At 39.7% G+C, this 20,521-nt stretch overlaps 1 protein-coding gene across 3 annotated transcripts in view; it reads left to right on the forward strand.

Moving 5' to 3' along the window:
• The window catches only part of CNTLN (centlein), a 248,268-nt gene that overhangs the window by 184,152 nt on the left and 43,595 nt on the right, over positions 1 to 20,521 (forward strand). For all 3 annotated transcript variants that reach the window (XM_066615164.1, XM_066615162.1, XM_066615163.1), the window contains 5 exons: positions 3,113 to 3,304; positions 8,690 to 8,787; positions 10,417 to 10,543; positions 12,010 to 12,147; positions 15,092 to 15,277. In XM_066615164.1, the coding sequence (XP_066471261.1) occupies positions 3,113 to 3,304; positions 8,690 to 8,787; positions 10,417 to 10,543; positions 12,010 to 12,147; positions 15,092 to 15,277 (741 nt within the window). The remainder of the gene's footprint in view (positions 1 to 3,112; positions 3,305 to 8,689; positions 8,788 to 10,416; positions 10,544 to 12,009; positions 12,148 to 15,091; positions 15,278 to 20,521) is intronic.

The raw sequence follows: 20,521 nt of genomic DNA on the forward strand, positions 1-20,521 counted from the left end.
ATGTTTTTTAAAACGTGTGTCATATGCACACATGGGAAAAAACAATTATGTGCAGGGATCCTGTGTAGTATTCAATGGTGCAGCTATATAATCTAGCAGGGGAAGGAAAACACAGACAAGGGTGAAGGTGCAAAACAATTTACTCTAGTGCTCAAAAACCAAAAAGGGGCCTAACTAAAACAGCTCATTCACAATTATGTAGCCAGGGAGAATTTGATGGCAAAGTTACACAACTCTTTAGGAGTAGAAAGGGCAGGGCAACAAGGGGGAAGATATGGGGGAATAGGGAGATTAGTTGGGTTTCCTAAAGGAACAAGGGAGAAGGAAATGGAAATTTTTGGGGTGCAGGGAAGAGAAAATGAGAAAAATGGGAGGACTGAGCAAAAGAAGAAAGGTTTTGGCAGTTCAGGACCCCACAAAAGGTTGCAGTTGGAGGCAGCTCTCTAAAGCCTGAACCAAGGGCTAGTGGCAAGGGGTGAGTCTAGAAACAGAGTGTGAATGCCCTTCACCCTCTTGAGGTGGGGGAGTTGGTCTCTCCCATGAAACAAACATTCTTGACCATTTTCCAAGTCTCTGAAGGAGAATCACTACTGGAATGTGCGATTCTCCTTGCTTCTGAAGTGCTTGATGGATCAGTCAAGGGTCTCTGGGGAAAAGACATCTGAGGCTGATCTCCAGTATCCAGCAAAAAGGTACAAAAAGCAGAAAAGAGCTACACTTCCACACAATCACGCAGAACTCACAGAAAAGAAAAATAACAAACACTATGCTTGCAGTGAATGTAACTTCACACAAGGCAAGATCAGGAAAAATAGCAGGGAGTTGGTGGGTCTTTGGTGAGGTAACCTGTCTTGTTTCTGTGAGGCTTGAGAGCATTGCAAGGGTCATAGCACCATGACTAAGAGAGTCTCCCTGGGTAAAGAGGGGTCTCAAAGACAGTCAGTGACTAGGAAGTGAGTAACAACTTCAGCTGGATGTATGCCATTGAATGTGTTAAAGAGAATATGCGTTATTAATAGTTATAGTATTGCTAGGCAGGCTTTTGATGGCTTGGATGAAACTCTCTGCTGACATTATACCACCTATATCACCTACCTAGTACACTTTTAAAGCTATTATAATTTATATTTATAATTTCTGAAAATGTGCCCTTGAAATAAAAACACCTAACACCACTTTCTGCACTTTTCCTGCTGGGGAAGAAAGAAATCAAAAGAAGATTGTGTACAGAATACTGTACACAAATTGTGCAAACTGAAAAGAAAAAAAGCAGCACTTTCTTTGGATTATTTTATTCTAATTGAATTCAGAACGTTTTGACCAAAGCATAGTTGCCACCTGTCCTATTTTAAACTTCTCCTATGATGTTTTTCCCCTAGTTGTTCAGTTTCAGGTGCAGCAACAGAAAGTGACAAATTTATAAAGACTTAAATGAGCAAATGTGAAAATATTTAATTTTTGTTTTAATTTAGAGGCAGAGCATGTCTGCTGGACACTGGTGGTAAGAAGCAGAAAAGGGACACACAAACCAAACCCAAAGCTTTGGGCCCTGTGTAAAGAGATGGGGAGAATTGTGTTGGACAACAAAATTCCTTTTTTGCCAGAGGGGGTTGTTTCCCCTCCTCCATGTTTTTCCAGTTCTTTCTCTTTCATTTAACTTTTTCTTTCTATATGCTTTGCTTGTGCACATTTCCCAAGTCCTTTCTACTGCTTCCTACAGAACTACATATTTGTTTTAAACTATTAACATTATAGTGTGTATGTTGCTTAATTTTTTCCCCTCAGTACAGAGTACACCAAACCTTACAGCTAGCTCTTCTAAACTATAGCATCTTTTACATTGTCTAATTGGGAATCTTTGCAAGGGAAGGTTTTTACTCCTTGGAGAGAGTTCAGTACCATTTTGTCTAATTGTTCCTTATGTTAAACTACCATATTATAAGCATCTTTGGGATATTAAAATACAGTAGTACTGTTGTTAGGCTCTTAAGGAGCCCTGGGTTGTTATGCCATTAAAAGCTTGGTGACTTTCTGCTGACTACAGACTGGTAAAAGATTATTCCATCTACTACAGAATAAAACGTTACTATTTCCAAAGCTGAGCAAAATTAAAGTGAATACAATTCATTTTACAGTATTAAGGCATACTTTACTGCCCAGTTTCACAGAATAAATGGGCCTAGTCCATTGTCAGTCATGTCCGTAAAACTGAAATAGTTTGTTTTTCATGCTTCTCATTTGAACTAAATCCCTAACAAGCTTCATCTGCTAATTGGACTTAACATTTATGTTGCTAAATGAGAAGCATTTTGGCTGCAGAGTAGGGTGGTAAGACCTACCCAGTGGAATAAACAACTAACATCTGTTATCTTGTCCTGCTCCAGCTTGGCTTTTACCAGTTAAATGCATCAGCCCCAGGGTCAAGGTTATGGAATTTGTGGTTCCCTGGCTGTGGTGTATACATGAGAAAGGAAAGAAGCAGCAGCATGAAGACTAGCCAAACAGAAGTTCCGCAGTACATATGGTCTAGTTTGCTTTATTCTCTACAAGCCAAATACAACTCAAAATACTGGGTTCTTTAACATTTATTAAGAGTGTTCACGTTAACTTACATTGGTGTCCATTGTATTCAGTTACTATTTAACCACAAAGTGGCCTTTGAAAACATCTCAGTAAAAATTATATATCATTTTCACATTTGCTCATTAAAGTTTTTATAAATTTGCCGCTTTCTGTTGCTACAACTGAAACTGAACAACCAGGGGAAAAAACATCATAGGACGAGTTTAAAATAGGACAGGTGGCAACTATTTTCCTGTACATCTCACAAGAAATAGCAATAATGTTGGGGAAGTGGCATCACTGTTATTTCAAAGCATCCTTTTTCTTTCTCCACTGTTAGTCAGAGTTGTCTATACTGAACCAGTCTTTAGCTCTTTTTTTAATACTGTGTTGATTTTGCAACCAGTGAATTCAGCCAACCTGTTCGCAATTTGGGCAATGGTTGGTACATTTGTTGTATTTTGTAGTGCTAAACTGTAAAATTATACAGCATGTTGGTCTCAAATGCATATTGAACGCAACTGTTACTGTTACTTTCTTTGGAAAACAGACCCTGATGTCCAACCTGACTGAGTTGCAGCGAGAAAAATCAGATTTGCAAGGAAAATTGGACCACCTGACCCAATCTACCAAAGTGAGAGAGGGCCTGTCTCTTGTGACATCTGGTCATACTGGAACGACACCAGCAGCTCCACTGAAGAATGTAGATTTGGAAATGAAGCAGCTGCAGTGCAAACTGAAGGTGACAGTACACATGAAATTATTATAAAATGTGCACATTCTTTCCTAAAGACGATATCAAACATTGAATGATTAAACTTTAGGTGAAAATAAAATGCATCTTCAGGCTTCAGTAACTTTACTATTACATGATGGTCACACAACCATAATTAAATAAGAGTAACTTAACATTCAGTCAAATGATATTGAACTGGCTTGCATCAACTGCTCAAAGGTGAAGGGAGAATCAGATTCAAGACTATGATTAAATTCGGCTTGTTAAAAGTATTATGCTGCAAGCCTGTATTTAAGACAAATCATGAGATTCCAGGCTTTACAAACTAGAATATCAAGTGCTTAAGAGTATCATTAAGAATAAAGAATACTATATTAATTGACATAAAACCCCTATAATGTACATAAATCACTACATATACAAATCTCCCACATTGATCTCCCACACATATCTCAGTTTTATTGAAACAGAAGTTCTATACAGTATTCAGATATCCCTGTAGAATATCCTTGTAGAATTTCAAGGGGTACTTAAGACCTAATCAGGACAGCCTACTGGCTTTTAACAATAATTATCAGGTGAAGTCACATTGTTTTTTGAATTTACCTAAGCACTGACTTTTAAAAGTGCTATGAAAATTCAAAAGCCAATATGGCTTTATCTATGGCATTTGTAAGGCTAATTACCTTTTTCATTCACTGTCTTCCCATAGAACTATGGTGCATAGATTAGTCTTAGTAGAAAGACCAGAAATATCAAAATGTATATAGCACAGAGTGGAGAAACAGGAAAGATTCATATAAGTAGAAAAATTCAGGGTAATTGAGAACTGATAGCAATGTGGACCAGGCATTTTCTTAGCAGCTAACAAGATTGAAACCTGGGTGACATTTAAGGATGAAGAATAGCTAGAACTAAATAACCTGACTGAACAATATATAACTGTTTATAACTGTAAAAAAAAGTAAAGCCTTGATTTTAGTTTAGGATTGGATCATTCAGAAGTCTTTGTCCATCCAAATAACAATGCATGAGACTCTCTATAAACAAAGGTTAATTTTGTCTTTTTAGAGCAGTGGTTTTCAGCCGTTGTGTCGCGGCACACCAGGCTGTCTCAGGTGTGCCATGGGGCCAGATGAGGCAGGTAGCAGCGCGCAAGGGGGAGAAGCGGCTGCTTTGACCCTCAGGCGGCAGCCGGCAAAAAAGGAGCAGCCTCAGCTGCTTTGCATCTCCTGCTGCTGAGCAAGAGAAAGGCTGCAACCTGATCCTCATTTACCTGGGAGTAAGGCCCATTGACTATTATGGAGCTGAGTAGACACGCCTAGGATTGGGTAAAGTCCTCCCCACAAGCTGATTGGGCAGCCAGAGACGCCCAGAGGAGGTCCTCGGAGTGAATGAGTGAGAACGAGGTTGGAAGGGAATGTATCGGCTGAGGCCACCAGCCCAAGAACTGGTTGGCCTGGCGAAGGGTCCATGAAACCCCTTTTCCTGCCACAGTTGCCTGCAACTGCCCAAAGCGACCCTCCCTGCTTTGCCTTTTGCCTTTCAGAGGAACGGCTTTGGGCCACAAGCCTATCCATGCTTACCTGGGAGTAAACCCCATTGACTATTATGGGACTTACTTTTGAGTAGACACACCTAGGATTGGTTATTAAGTCCAGGCAGAGAGGTCTGGAGTGAGAATGAGGGAGGCAGGAGCAGGCAAGCAGGTAGGAAGCTAAGGCCACCAGCCCAAGAACTGGCTGGCTAAAAGGGTCCTGGTGCCACAGTTGCCTGCAACTCCTCAACGCAACCCTCCCTGCCTTGCCTTTCGCCTTTCAGAGGAAGGGCTTTGGGCCACAATCCTATCCACACTTAACTGGGTGTAAGCCCCATTGACTATAGTGGGGCTTACTTCTGAGTAGACCTATTGCCTAGAATTGGGCTTTTGTTCTGCTCTTTTTTCTTAAATACAGGAGCAGGCAATTGGCACTTCTCCCCACCTCACTCCATCCCACAGGCACATCCCCCCAAAATCTCATAATCGCAGTTAGCACCTCTCTTACTGTCCTCCCTTCACTCCTCTGCACATTTCAAAGGTCCAGAATCACTTTCCTCACATTCTCCCCCCACTCCAGTTGAATCCTGCACTTCTTTCAATCATGTGTCTGTATTGCCCTTCACCTCACACCTGTCCACTATGTGCTGAATCTGACCTCTCTTTGCCAACACTTTCTGGCATAACACTTTAATAGCAACATTTTCCAGATCCTTTCCAGAATCACATATACTTTCCTCTTCAAACTTCTTGTGAGTCTTTGGTTGCAATCCTAACTACACTTTCGTGAGAGTAAGCCCCATTGAACAAAATAGGACTTACTTCTGAGTAGACCTGGTTAGGATTGTGCCATTTGTCATGTAATGATCTAATTGTATTAATTGTAATGTAGTAATTTAATGTAAGTAAAAAAACTGGTAGTGTGCCTCGACAATTTTAGTGCTGTGTCAGTGTGCCGCGAGCTGAAAAAGGTTGAAAATGGCTGTTTTAGAGTCTCAAAAACCACAAACATATTAAGAGAAAAATTAAACATTTTAAAAATTATTCCTCATCTTGTGCTTGTGCTACTACCTCTCAAACAAACAGGGTGTTAGCTTTTCCTTTTCCTGAAAAAATCTCCTTGCCTATCTGAACCTGATTTCTAGTATAGTGTGCCTGCATCTCACTTACAGATGACATGAGTGACATGCAGTAAAACATTTGATTGAAGTCTAATCTTCATGCCTCTATCCTTCTTGTCTGGAATGTTAGCCAATGGTGATCCTGTTTTACTTAAGCAGATGTCAGTGGAACCCTAATCAACTTTCCAGTATTCTTCCAAAGTCAGAATATGCCCCTGCTATAACAAGCGAGGATTGCTTTTCAGGAAGACACATGGGATATGTCTGGGAACTTGATTCTCTCTCTCTCACACACACACACACACACACACACACCATACCAGTACCTCATGTGACAACATGCATTGCAACTAATTATAAGTCAAAACTTGTGCATACTTATTATTGCTTTCTAATACTTTCTTTTTAAGTGTGCACAACTCGCAGCTAAACTGTATGCCTTCAATTGCATGCAGCTAAAACTGTAAGCCTTCAACTGATCTTTACTACATTACATGATGGGTCAGATTATATGTGAACCTGTTGCAAAACCCTTATTGTTTGTGTGCATGTCTCAACTTTGTTTGCAGGGCTTAGGATAAATAAGGCAAGGTTGTACTGTATGCACATCGTGTATCCTTTTTTTTTTTTTATGCCCCCTTCCAAATTCCAGTGACTAGCCACACAAGAAGTGGTTTTTGAGAACCAAGCTTCCTGCTCCTTAATACTCTTTCCCAATCACTGCTGGAAGAGATTTGCTTCATTTCCTTTCCTCTTCACAGCAGCCTTGTTTTCCACAGGAAGTGGTGACTTTTCCCTTGGACATAAGCACTCTTGCTGTTATAATAAGCACTGCTGTGTAACTCTTTGCAGAGGCCTGCTTTTAACACAAGTGTCCACTTTTATTTTGAGTATGTAAGCTCCTATAATGGGGTGTTACACTTCTCCCTTAATGAAGGTCAAGCTGCACAAGTAGCCTAAAGAACGTCAGTTGTTTTTCTACTGCCATCTATCATTTTAACTATTTTCAAGTTAAACTTCATGTATTTCAGGATTGGATGACATGTCCAATGCAGAAATGCCAGAATTTTAAGCATACTTTGACCACATGAAAGTTCACTTTTTAAAAATAATAATAAATGACTGCAGCTCTATTTGGTTCTGAAAAAACTTTTCCTTACCTAGAGAAAGCTCCTGTTGAAGTGCATTGTAACACAAGAATTATGACTTACATTTTTTTTGTATCTCTGGAGTATAAACTGTATATTATTCTTTATCCCTTGCGTTATGATTGTATTTATGAATGTACAGACCCAAATTTAATTGTTTTAAAAAAGCAGACTGAGGTTAAATTTTCTGACACAATTTACCAAATTATGTTTGCATTCTTCATGCATCAGCTAATATTTATTTCATTATCTAAATGTTAGAACAGGAACATTATAGTCCCTGCCATAAACATATTTAAAAGAGTGTGGAAATTTCAAGGCACTCTGGGTATTCAGTATTAGTGAATTTTAATTAGAGAAATAGCCAATACTTTACTTTTAATATTATAAGTAGAGAGAGTCTCGAGGTTCTGTGTAGCTTGCACAATGTTTTAGGAACAATAGTTTGCACCTAACTTTTCACATCAGAATCTATACTTCCCTCGAGGAGAACAATACTGTGTGCAAGACTCCCATTAATGTTAATGGGAGTTACAAGCCTGCAATGAGCAGAGAAACATTCCAGAAGTATTTTGTTTTACTGCCTATCTGATCTCTCCACTCTCTCTAACACCACATGAGTAAATTCCCAGAGCCAGTAACAATGGCTGAACCTGCAAAATGGGATGCACACTTCTGTTGTGAACTCATTTCTTGCTATGCATTTTTAAATACCATTTACTTTATGTGCTGAAATGCAATTCACTGAGACATTTTAATACTACCAAGTTTTAGCCATGAAACTCTACCAAAAAGTAGAATCATTTCAATTAACTGAGAGGTTTTTTTTAAGTAACTAATACACTTTCAGCAGAATTTGCTTAAAATAGCTAGTTTTGAACCACAAAATTATGTATAAATCTGTGTGCAATGAGATTTTTCTGGGCAGCATCCAGATGAGATAGAAAACTTCTGTTCAGGCTGACACCTTTGCTTATGTTAAAATTTTAGGGCTATTTGGTGTTTGTGTGGTATTTTAAAGAGGTATCTCAGACAGAACAGGTATCTCAGAGTGGAGGTGAGAATAGGAAGTGATGCAAATGATATTAATCTTCTTCATGGCCACTACTGAGGACAACAGACAAAAATCCTTCAGGGTCAATTCCTGTTTGCTTACGTAACTCATGGGTCTGTAGCAGATCTTGAAGATAAAAGACATGAGAGAAAAACTTGATCTCTTAAACATGTGCCCTTTTGTTCCTCACCTAACCTGTGAGGAAGCACAGTTGATGGAACATGTCTGTAGTCAAACCATAAAGGAGTTGAATATATTTATCTTTGGCCCTGAAAAATATCTATTTTAACTATAATGTTAGCATTGTGAAGCATTAGCAAAGTGCATTTAAAGAGACGTTTTCTAAGCATAGAAACAAAAGATGTTCTTTTGTACTGTGATGTACACTAATAATTGTTTAGTGGTGATCAAAATAGACTAAACTGTTGAACAGTAAATCTTCCTGTAAGAAACAAGATCGTTGTCGGTTATGCTTTGAATAATACTAAACCTGCTCTGTTGTGGCTTTAATAAATATTTTATTCAATCTAGAATGCAAATAATGAAATCACTAAACAGTCATCAACCATTAAAGCTTTGAAAAACGAAGTCCAAGGAAAAGAAGAACAGATGCGGGAACTACAGGAAAAGTAGGTTTGCTTTGTCTATCTGTTGTGTCTGGTTCCCCCCAGTGGCTGAAATGTGATCACTTCAACAGCATTTCAAATGAAAAAGTGTGGACATTTTTCTGAAAGTGTTCTTACCATGGCTTTTTTTTTTCTTTTTTGCTTTTTGATACATATTTGAGACTGTTGTGATATTTAGGAAAAATGCAGTGCATGTTGATACAAGTTTTAATAAAGCATTGAGTTATCAACTGACTACAAGTTCTGCATTGCAATAAGAATATCAAAAATCACATCTGAGGTCCCAGTGTGGACCTGGATATCCTTAATGTAAATCGAAATGAATACCTCAGTACAGCTAAAAGTAATCTTTCAAATACAGTGATTCTTTGCCTAAGGGCTGAGAGACCTGTCAAGGTTTAGATGCTTAAACTGGATTAAACATCCAGGTTTACATTTGTAAAAAGTGCAGAAGAGCAGTTAGGCTTATTTATATTTGAGTTCACTAAGGTATATGTTAAGTTTGGTATTCGTCTCATCTTACATAATACTGTATTTTAATTATCCTCATATATTCTTAAAGTGCATACTATATATTTAAAAACTCTTTTGTCTAGTCATATGTTAGACTCGGTACCCACAAATGAGTAAACCTTCTAATATGTAATTTTGATAAATAAAAATAAACATTTAATTGCTGTAACTCCTTCACCTTCAGTATGGGAATATCCTTAAAAGGCTTTAATGAAATGCATATTTTATTGATTGCCTTAAGATACAACTAAAGAACTCAGGAGCTTTATTGTTTAGATTTAGTATTCAGATATGGCTGTGTCCTGCCATTATTTTATATAGTAAATATTGAATGTTCTTGGCTAGAAGTAATCTACTTGATTGCCCCCAATACACTGATGTGTCCATTCAAATGTAAATTCCTTCCATCAGTTTTTACTATGCTATCGTTTTCTGGCTGATTTTATGTGGTACTGACATGATATCAACAACAATGTATTGTGTATAATAATCATACTGACTATTTTGATAGCACTGCAAAAATAGTTACAAGTAATAGGGTATACATTTTTGCCCTACTTGTCTGACTGACACGAGACAGGTTTTCTTTTCTTTTCATTTCCACGGGTTCGATATTCAGTTGTGAAGCACTTCTTAAACTGTTGTGCTCCATGTATGAAAGCAGTGTCTATCAAGGAAATAGAGTGTAAGTCTTGCACACATATTACTCATAGATACATTTTCTTTGTTGCCCTTTAGTATGTTTTTACTTTTGTGTATAATCATAATCATAGCAGATAGTTAACTTCTTAAAATTTTATTTTATTTTTCCCCATCTGCATTTTCTGTCAGTATACAGTAAAGTAATTTAATTCTACTTTGTTCATTATCATCTTCATCTTTGTCTGAATTGCTATGCATTTCTACTGAAATAAAAATGTAATGTTTAAGATTCAGAAACCCACAGAGTTTTATGTTTTGATTTGTGTGGAAGATTCCAACTATTTCTAACACCTTGTGGTTGGCAAATTGTACAAAGCTTGGTATTCACTGGAGTCATGCATTTTACTTATTCACAATAAACACATGCTAGTAATGTTTCATAATTCTGTGAATATTGCATTACCTTCTTGTTCCAAGAATTTCTCGAATGGAAAGAGACATAAGTATGAAAAGGCATTTAATAGACGATTGGAGATTGCGGATGAAAGGAAATCAGGAAAAGGAGAAAACCTTTAATGAAACATTACAGACTCTTGAAGAAAAGGTATTGCATGATTTTTATTCATTTTAATCCCCCCCAAATGAGTTTCACAAACAGAAATGCTGACTTCAAATTAATCTAATCACACCATTGTACAGTTTTGAACATCTCATGCATTTAAAAAAATGTGTTTTATTTGTATCTATTTAGAAATTTTGTCAGATTTCATTGATTAATTGTAGCAGTCGTCATAATTCCATTTGTACATAAGGATAGCACATTTGTGCCATCCTAACAGTCAAATAATCAAATGTAAGAACTAAATGTCTGTTGTCTGAACATGTTACGTAGTGTATCTCATTGGCTTGGCAGTTTCATTAGAAAAAACAGAGTTCAAATAAGATTCTACCTGATACGTAAAATATTTTTCTATCTGCTTCATGACAAGCTCCAGTTTAATGCTAGTGCAAAGGAAAAGATTACCTGAAAATTAGCATAATAATAGTCACTTGTCCTCCCTTCTGCTGTTATATATTTAATGATTATATTTTATGCTATCCTGCAGGTTGCTCCCCCCCATAAATATTTAATGCACTTTACAGATGCTGAAAGGGGTTGGAACTGAAATGGCACCTTCCGCGTACTGCCTGTGCAGCGTTTGTCCCCTTATCCCAGCAAGCACAGCTTATGTGTTGGAATCCCTAAGGCTGCACACTCTGCAACCCCCAAATAGCAATAGTTTTTCAGGCAAGCACTACTTTGATTCTCTTTAAAAGCAGGTGCTCAAAGTAGCCTGTGCTGGCAGTTATTAAGCAGTTGTCAGTTCCAGAGAGAACTCCCCTCTTGCCTTCTCTGTCAGGGAGAAGATGTCACAAAGAAATTGTCAGCCAAAGAAAGATGGGTGGGGTAGGGTAGGGGGCATCACAGACAAAATGAAGATGGTGAGTAAATACCTGATTTGGATTTTATTTTTAAGCAGAAAACAGCTTAGTGATGTACTTTGCCCTTTGCATTCACTCTGTGATCATTTGAAGTCTTGTACATTTCCAGTTACAGTAGGGTGAGATAAAATGTCTGCTTGCAGTTCACCACATAGAAGTTGTATATTATTTATTTTCACTGGTTTGATAAATCGATTTGAGTGAAATCCAGAAAAAATTATCATAACTGCTTATGAGCTGTAGGGTTATGGGGTTAATATCTGTTTCCCTCAGAACGTGATTTGTCTAATACTCTAAATAACTGAATTTCCCACATAGGAACACCTGGTTTCTTGAATTGAAAAAAATGCCTTGAATCTTGTAATAACTAAAAAGTTATAATACTGTGACCAGTTACATGTGTATAAACTCTATTGATTTCAGTGAGATGCATGAACAGGTGCAAGATTGCAGTCTTCCCTTTCACACAGGATAGCACAAGAAATATGCAAAATTGAATAGAGTTATGATTTTCACTACCAGATTTTTTTTAGGTTTTCCATCAAAATGATTAATACTTTCATAAATATTCTCCTGGTGTTACTTCAGGTAAAGACATTGACCGAAGACTGTTCAAACAAAAAAACATCAATTGATTCACTGAAGCAAAGGCTTATTGTCGCTACAAAAGAAAAGGCACAGTATGAGGAGATGCATCACAAAGCTAAGGAGGAGTTGGGAAAAAAGGTACATGATTATCAGTTATTTGGATTTCACACATGGAGTATTTTGTTTCTTCCCTACTTAATCTTTTTTATGTACTGTATTTATTACAATTAAAAAGTTATATAGTCGGTAACTAAACGTTTTTACTATTCTCATCTCTAAATGACTTTTATTCTCTTCGATTTGAAGCCATGTTACAAGATATTGCAGAGAGCTCCAGCATTATGGCATAGGAACATAATATCAAAAAGCTGTCTCTGAAACTGTTTTAAGGGAACTGTAATAGAATGCTCTGTAACATTAACATGTTATGTCATACATGTGATGAACATCTCCATGTCTCTGTTTGCCCCAGTCAGTCTGCACTTAGAACTGGTGCGATGAAGCCTTGTTTCATTTGAGAAAGACCAAGTCACTGGTCAAGAAGTCCGACAGTGTGCCTGAACTTCTCTCTCTTCTTCCCAACATGTTTTCCATAGGCAGAAAGCTATGTATGATTTGACAGTAGGTAGATTATTTTGCACTCAGAGACATCCTGGGCCCTCTGTTCCCTCCTTCAACCTGGACTCAAACAGGTGGTTCAACGAGCACCATTGAGCATTGCTTTGGTTCATGTATTGGTCTGGGGAAGAGGAGGAAGAAAAATGGGAAGAGGGTGGACATGAATCCAAGTCAAGCACTCTTCTCATACTTGATCAAAAATGTTTGAACAGTGTCTGAGCCAACTTTGCTCATCCTCTGAGTGTTAGAAATAATGACCCAGATCTTCCATATCTCTTGGTCAAACAAGAGCCCTACTACAGATTCACTTGAAACATAGAACATACTCTTGGGGCATATTACCAAAAGGATAGTTGTGTTTGATGCCCCACACAGGAAACAACACTTATGCCCAAACTTGATGTGATGCACAGTCACATGTATCATTCCCCTGAGTGTCTTTTAACTCCAAATAGCCCCTGGGCAGTGCCAGTTTAAACATAAGAACATAAGAACAGCCCCACTGGATCAGGCCATAGGCCCATCTAGTCCAGCTTCCTGTATCTCACAGCGGCCCACCAAATGCCCCAGGAAGCACACCAGATAACAAGAGACCTCATCCTGGTGCCCTCCTCTACATCTGGCATTCTGACTTAACCCATTCCTAAAATCAGGAGGTTGCACATACACATCATGGCTTGTACCCCATAATGGATTTTTCCTCCAGAAACTCGTCCAATCCCCTTTTAAAGGCGTCTAGGCTAGACGCCAGCACCACATCCTGTGGCAAGGAGTTCCACAGACTGACCACGCGCTGAGTAAAGAAATATTTTCTTTTGTCTGTCCTAACCCGCCCAACACTCAATTTTAGTGGATGTCCCCTGGTTCTGGTATTATGTGAGAGTGTAAAGAGCATCTCCCTATCCACTCTGTCCATCCCCTGCATAATTTTGTATGTCTCAATCATGTCCCCCCTCAAGCGTCTCTTTTCTAGGCTGAAGAGGCCCAAACGCCGTAGCCTTTCCTCATAAGGAAGGTGCCCCAGCCCCGTAATCATCTTAGTCGCTCTCTTTTGCACCTTTTCCATTTCCACTATGTCTTTTTTGAGATGCGGCGACCAGAACTGGACACAATACTCCAGGTGTGGCCTTACCATCGATTTGTACAACGGCATTATAATACTAACCGTTTTGTTCTCAATACCCTTCCTAATGATCCCGAGCATAGAATTGGCCTTCTTCACTGCCGCCGCACATTGGGTCGACACTTTCATCGACCTGTCCACCACCACCCCAAGATCTCTCTCCTGATCTGTCACAGACAGCTCAGAACCCATCAGCCTATATCTAAAGTTTTGATTTTTTGCCCCAATGTGCATGACTTTACACTTACTGACATTGAAGCGCATCTGCCATTTTGCTGCCCATTCTGCCAGTCTGGAGAGATCCTTCTGGAGCTCCTCACAATCACTTCTGGTCTTTACCACTCGGAAAAGTTTGGTGTCGTCTGCAAACTTAGCCACGGAGAGTTTGCAGTTTGCAAACTGCAAACGGAGAATGTGATGTAGGAGAGGGGAGGCATCCTTAGGCTCATGCATACTATCATGTTTCATGCATTCTATCATCTTTCCTTTTCTCACCAGGTAGAAATTAATATCTAATAGTAATAAATTAAATTAAACTGCAGATGTGTACTGCAGTTTTTGGAAGAAATTAAAGAGTGCTATGCCCTGTTAACAAACCCTATTCTATTTGTTCTAGGTTCAAGATTAGTGAGTTATGAATGCCTTACAGGGCCCAATCCAACTTTCCAGCACCAATGCAGCCCCAAGGCAATGGAACAAACATTCCCTTATCTTCAGGAGGCTTCCATGGCTGTCCCACCACTGCAGGTTGCAGCAGATGCCCCGTTGTCATGGTTGCATCAGTGCTGGAAAGTTGAATAGGATTGGGCCCATAATCTTCTAGTTGCTGTTAATTTTTTAAACAGTAAAATATATTTATGAATTAGTGCTTAATAATTTTTTGGTCAAGAAAGTTAAAGAATTTGCTTGAGAAAGTCCTCCCAAATTGAGACAGAAGCCTGTGTTCTCCCACTTTTGCAACTAATTCTCACCTTGACTCTGCTTGAAGAGGCCTCACAATGAGAGGGGTGGATTTGCTATGTATCCACAAAATATAGTGGACTACTCTGACTGGAATCCCTTCAATTGTATGATTCATTTGCATTAGGAGGCTTTGGGCGCAATCCTAACCCCTTATGTCAGTGCTTTCCAGCACTGGCATAGTGATGCCAATGGAATGTGTGCTGCATCCTGCAGTTGGGTGGCACTCACAGAGGCCTCCTCAAAGTAAGGTAATATTTGTTCCTTAACCTCAGAGCTGCATTGCCCTTAAGTCAGTGCTGGAAAGCACTGACATAAGGGGTTAGGATTGCGCCCTTTGATGTTTAATAAAGTAACAAATTTCATGCAATTTTATTTCAGGAGCTTAAACTTACCAATCTAGAAGGGAAAATGGCAGAGGCTGAATGTGTCATGACAGAGCTTGAAACAACTGCCTCTCAGCAACTCCATGGTTTGGCAAGGCAAAGCGAACAGGCACTTGAAGTAGTACAGAAAAAGCTGGTGATGGCCAATGACAAAGTGGAAGAATTCATTACCTTTGTTAAGGTTTGGGTTTTTAAAAATCTTTTGGATTGTTCTCATGACCTAGGTTGCGCGATGCAAATAGTCATATAGATTCCAGACTTTGGGGTGCCCTTGTGCTTTGAGGCTTGAAATTTTCCCTGATATGTTCTGATGGTTCGAGATCTCTTAGGATAAGATCTGAGTCAGAAGAGACAATCAGACAAACTTACATTTCCTTTTTTGGAATGATCCCATTTTCTCTGATAATGCTAATTATGCTTGCCTGAGGATGAAGTGCAGCGACTCACTGTGAATGTTTTCTGCCATGTTCAAATTGCTGCTCGTTTGTTATGATTTTACAGCAGTCCTTCAACTTGTTGAGCTATTCAGTGACATGACACTCTCTTGCTCTGTGTCTCACCTATACCAATGATATGGCAGACTATGTAGCACTTTCTGTATTATACATGCTACAGGTTTCATAGCATTGGCGACCAATGAATAGTGGTGAGTACTGTGACAGAACATCTTGCAGAAATGTTTAAACCCTCATGCTGGCTCTGCCATTTGTGACTTGGTTACGTTGCTATATAGTTTGTTAGATTGGCATTGTGTTATAGAACATTGTTGTTTTCTGAAATAACAATGCTCTATAATACAATAGCAATCTGGTCTTTAGAACTGCCAACCTGAAGGCTTAGAATAGTGAATCAAATACAAAATACAAAATCTATTTTTCTGGAATCCGGGACCTCACTCACCTAGGGCCTCACTCACCTGGGGCACCCAGCACAGGCAATCTCCCACCCAGCAAGCCTTCCAGCAGTGGCAATAACAGCGACACTGGGTCTTCCCGCCTTATCAGCAGGGTACAGCCCCAAGGAGGGCGCACCAGGCACTGGAGAGGCAGAAGTGGCAAGTGCTCACAGAACTGGGGAGCTAGGAGGCTGTCATGCCGGGCTATTGCAGCCTGGCAAGGAGGAAGGGGTGAAGCACGAGGGTGGGGATGCTCCACATAACCCCAGCCAGTTATGAGGGCAATCTGGAGGAGGCTGGCTGGCTAACCCCTCCCGCTGCCTAATCCTTAAGGCTTCTGGACCTCTTAACAGGCTGGAAGACTGGAGGGAACCTGGACACAATTTTCTCTGGCTCCAGCGGCAACTTCTTGCAATGCCTCCAGAGGAATGCTTGGTTTTGAAAATTGCAGCATATGAGTCCTGCTCATAAACAGTTCCACATAGTGAGCTATTAACACTGACATGGAGCTTACCTTCTCTGGTGCACACTGCTCCTTTGCAGGTGCAAGCTTTCTCATTCCCACCACTCCAATGTGCTTTTTTGACATCTTTGACAGTGCACGTGCTTGCCCCACCTGGACTAGCATGCTGCAGATTGGGCTGCCCACTAAACACAGTGGGGCTTTTCTTCTGAGTAGATAAGCATAGAATCATGTCTGTTTTCCAACAGCAAAATGAGTCCTTCAGTAGTACTTGACAAATGAATTGTGGCATAAGCTTAGATAACTTACAGCTTTTTATCATAAGCAGAAAATACAAGCGTACCCTGGTATCCGCAGATTAGACTTTCATGGCTGTAAACAACTTTCTGAGCTGCTTGCAGCCTCTTTTTGGTCATTGAAGGCTCCTCCTCTCCCCCAGTGTCACCACAGAATGCATTGCAATGTATTCTCTTCTTGATCATGTTGCATTTTGGGGTGACATTGCAGGAAAGGAGGAGCCTCCAGTGACCAGGAAGAGGCTGAAGACTCAGTGGTTGCGATGCACTAAGGTAAATGGAGCTATTTTTAGCCGCCTTCTCCGTGTTCCCTATCTTTTAAGAGGGTGTCCCCAGTATCCATGTTGCGGTTGTCCAGAATGGAACCCTCACTGATACCAGGGCATGCCTTTAGTATCCTAAGGCCCAAACCAGATAGGACGCCAAAGATACAGGATTTGGATCGCCTACATTTTTTGTTTTGCTAATTATCAGCTTCTTCGGATTGTTATTCTGGAAGACTGTGTTTAATCCTTTCATGCCCTTTCTCTGATGTAAGTCTCATCCCCTTCCAAAACTGCTATTAGGTGGGCAGGGGTGTGTGTCTCAGAGAGAATAGCGGTAGCAAACAGACTGGAAGACATATATCTAAAAGTGGGTCATAGTAAAATAAATATCATAGGACTTGTTATGATATTACTCACACTTGTATGAATAGGGAGCAGAATGTCTCATTTTCTCTCGACAGCATCCCTAATTTAATAGTCCTTTCCAAATAAATGCCATCTCCAGAATATAGTAATATTTGTCCCCTCTGTTGACTATAAGATCACTGCCAAGTTGTCAAGAGCAAAGGTGGCTAAAAAGAAATTGCCAGCAGGAGTGAAATTAATAAAGTCTAAATGAAATTAACTTGCTTGCTGACAACCTAACAAGCTAATTACTACTTTAGATATTCAGTAATGAACACACAGTGAAGCACGCAGCTCCTGAAGCTAGCTTAGTAGCTTGCAGAGAGAGAAAACAAAGCGGGTGGACTTGCACAAGGCAACATGGCCCATGTTAACTATGCTGGGCACAATACTGGGCAGTTAAGTTCACTTAAATCTCATTGGTTGCAGTGGCAGTTAAGCACACTTGGCTGTGCACTGAATTGCCACCATATAAAATACAGAAAATCAAACAGTTCAATTCAGATAGTTATTTTTGAGATAGTAAAGTGTGTTTCTTGGGGAGAGCTATTGATTAAAACCAGTCCCAGCAAGAAAATCTCCAAAGTTGTAATGGCAAAAAAAAGTGGTTTTGAAAGGCAGGATGCTTATCACAAGAAGATGCTTTCGTCATTCAAGCATACGGACCCCCGTATACAAATAGGGTCCTGCTCACTTGCCACTGGGAGCCAACTTTGAAACAGAAGCCCATGGTATCTTTTCCAACTGCTACAGTACTTTGCATAATAGTTGGTATGAGGTTCTTGTATATTATATGGAATTCTAGCCCCAGCTGTATCTACTAGAGTGGAACCCTGGTATGGGTATTCTTTGCAATCCAGAAATATTGTATGTGCAGAACATTACAGTATTTCAGCAACATAAAACAGATGCCATAGGAGTGCTGTTTCAGATCGGTTTTGTGCAACGTAGTTATGCACCAAGTTGCAAAATGCATAGCAGGGGTGTAGCTAAGGGGGTGCAGGGGGTAGCAGTTGCACCGGGCAACATGCTGAGCTTGACACTAATGGCCAAAATTGTGAAAACCTTGGTTTTTTTCTAATAATACCATCATGTTAGATATCATAGGAAAGGTAATTTAATGCAGAATGCAATGAAACAAACCACATTGGAATATCTGCAGTCTATCAAAAGGTATGGCCACTTAGGGAGCAATCCTAACCAACTTTCCATTAGCAAGGTAAGGCCAATGCAACTTTGACATAAGGGAGCAAACATCGCATTACCTTGAGGAGGCCTCCATGACGGCCCCGCAACTGCTGGATGCAGCACATGCCCCACTGACACAGTCATGCCAGTGCTGGAAAGTTGGTTAGGATGACTCAAAACTGACTATAGACTTGTTAATATGATTCAGCTCTCATTCCTATGTATCATAATACAGTTACACCTACTAACTGGGTAAGGAGGCACTTCTGCAAGTGATGTTCCTCTTATATTTAGCGGGGGAGAATAACCGTCTCTCATTACCCCAGCACAGTGTTTCTAACCAAAGGTTAGACTTTTTATTTACTTAATTAATTCAATTTGATTTTGTCAGGGAGGGGGCTACAAAATCTTGTTTGATCCAAGGTAGCAGACAGATAGATGCCTTAGCTATGCCACTGACTAGGGGGAGGCAGCAGAGCAAGTAGGTGGGGTGAGCTGCTGTGGGGAAGAGGCAGGTTTCCCCCTGATTTTCACTTTTATAAAAGCCCAGGTGTGACGTCACTTCTGGTTCTGACGTCATTTCCATGGCATCATTTTGAGCTTGGCAGTGGGCTACGTGATCATTAGCTATGCCACTGAAGCAGAGCAAAATGGAACTACTATCCCTTTCAGTTTTGTACTTTTTCACAAATTAATATCCAACAACATAACATAACATAAAATGCTAAAGAATTTTCAGGCAGTTACTGAAAGTCATAATACAGTTATAATAGGTTGGGTGGGGAGAGTGACAATGGTTTGTGTTCCTGGCTTTCAGATTGCTATGAAACTTACATTGTTATCTATTGTGTGGAGTTAACCACTTCACCCATTTTGGACAATTATGAAGATGAACTCTTTTGACGTAACTATTGTATAGTAATCTTTTAAAAAATGCTTACAATTATAAACCTCAGATAAAAAAAAATCTGCCAATATGTATTTCACAGAGTTATTTTGGTTAATCTGTTGTACATGATAAAGAGAAAGACAGTAAAGATGCGGTCTGAAAGTCAGATATTGATGACAGACAGAACAGTCATTATTGACATTCTCCTAGTCGCTAAATATTTATGCAAGAAAAGTCCTCTGAAACCATTTTTTCCCCCCAGTGGGCTTCTGAAAAGATAACAGCTGAAAATCTTCCTCAGATTTCAGTGGTATTATCATGCCAAACTGCTACTTGCACATTTTACGCTGAAGCCACACGTAGGGAAATTCAGTGAGCACAATGAGGCAGTACCAGTGCTCCTCCCGCTCAGACTACCCCTTTCTTTGAAGTAGACTCCATGTCGTCCCCTTCTAGGTGGCTGCCAGTTTTCCCTTCCCTCCCTTCTCTTCCTCTTTTCACTTTAATATTTCTCTCTCTCTCTCTCTCTCTCTCCATCCTTATTATGGGATAGTTACATCCTGAAGTGATGTATGCACACATTCTGCATTTTAGGTCTGCACTGAAGATATTTGTTTAAGGTTTCCATTTAGAAGTATACCTCAGCCTGTGGCCATGTGACCCTTCAATCTTATCTTGGCTCTCTCTGCACTAACACTGTATACTCTTCTATTTGATCATAGTTGCCGTACCTTTCACCTTTGTTGATATTGACAAAGAAATCCCCTATCTATCCCCTGCTGATTAGGCAAGAGTCACTTGTTCCTCTTATATTTACCCTCTTAACGCCTTCACCTCAACACAGTGGCTGTTTGCTGGTGTTCTGCACATTTTTAGATGGTCAGCCCTTTTGGGACAGGGAGTCATTTAGTTAATTGATTTTCTCTGTAAACTGCTTTGTGAACTTTTTAAATTGAACAGTGGTATACAAATACTGATGTTAATATGATAATGGTGCTTTTTTCCTTAGCTGTGTTTGTAAGT

This window comes from Tiliqua scincoides, chromosome 2, assembly GCF_035046505.1.
Source record: "Tiliqua scincoides isolate rTilSci1 chromosome 2, rTilSci1.hap2, whole genome shotgun sequence".
Lineage (NCBI taxonomy): Eukaryota > Metazoa > Chordata > Lepidosauria > Squamata > Scincidae > Tiliqua > Tiliqua scincoides.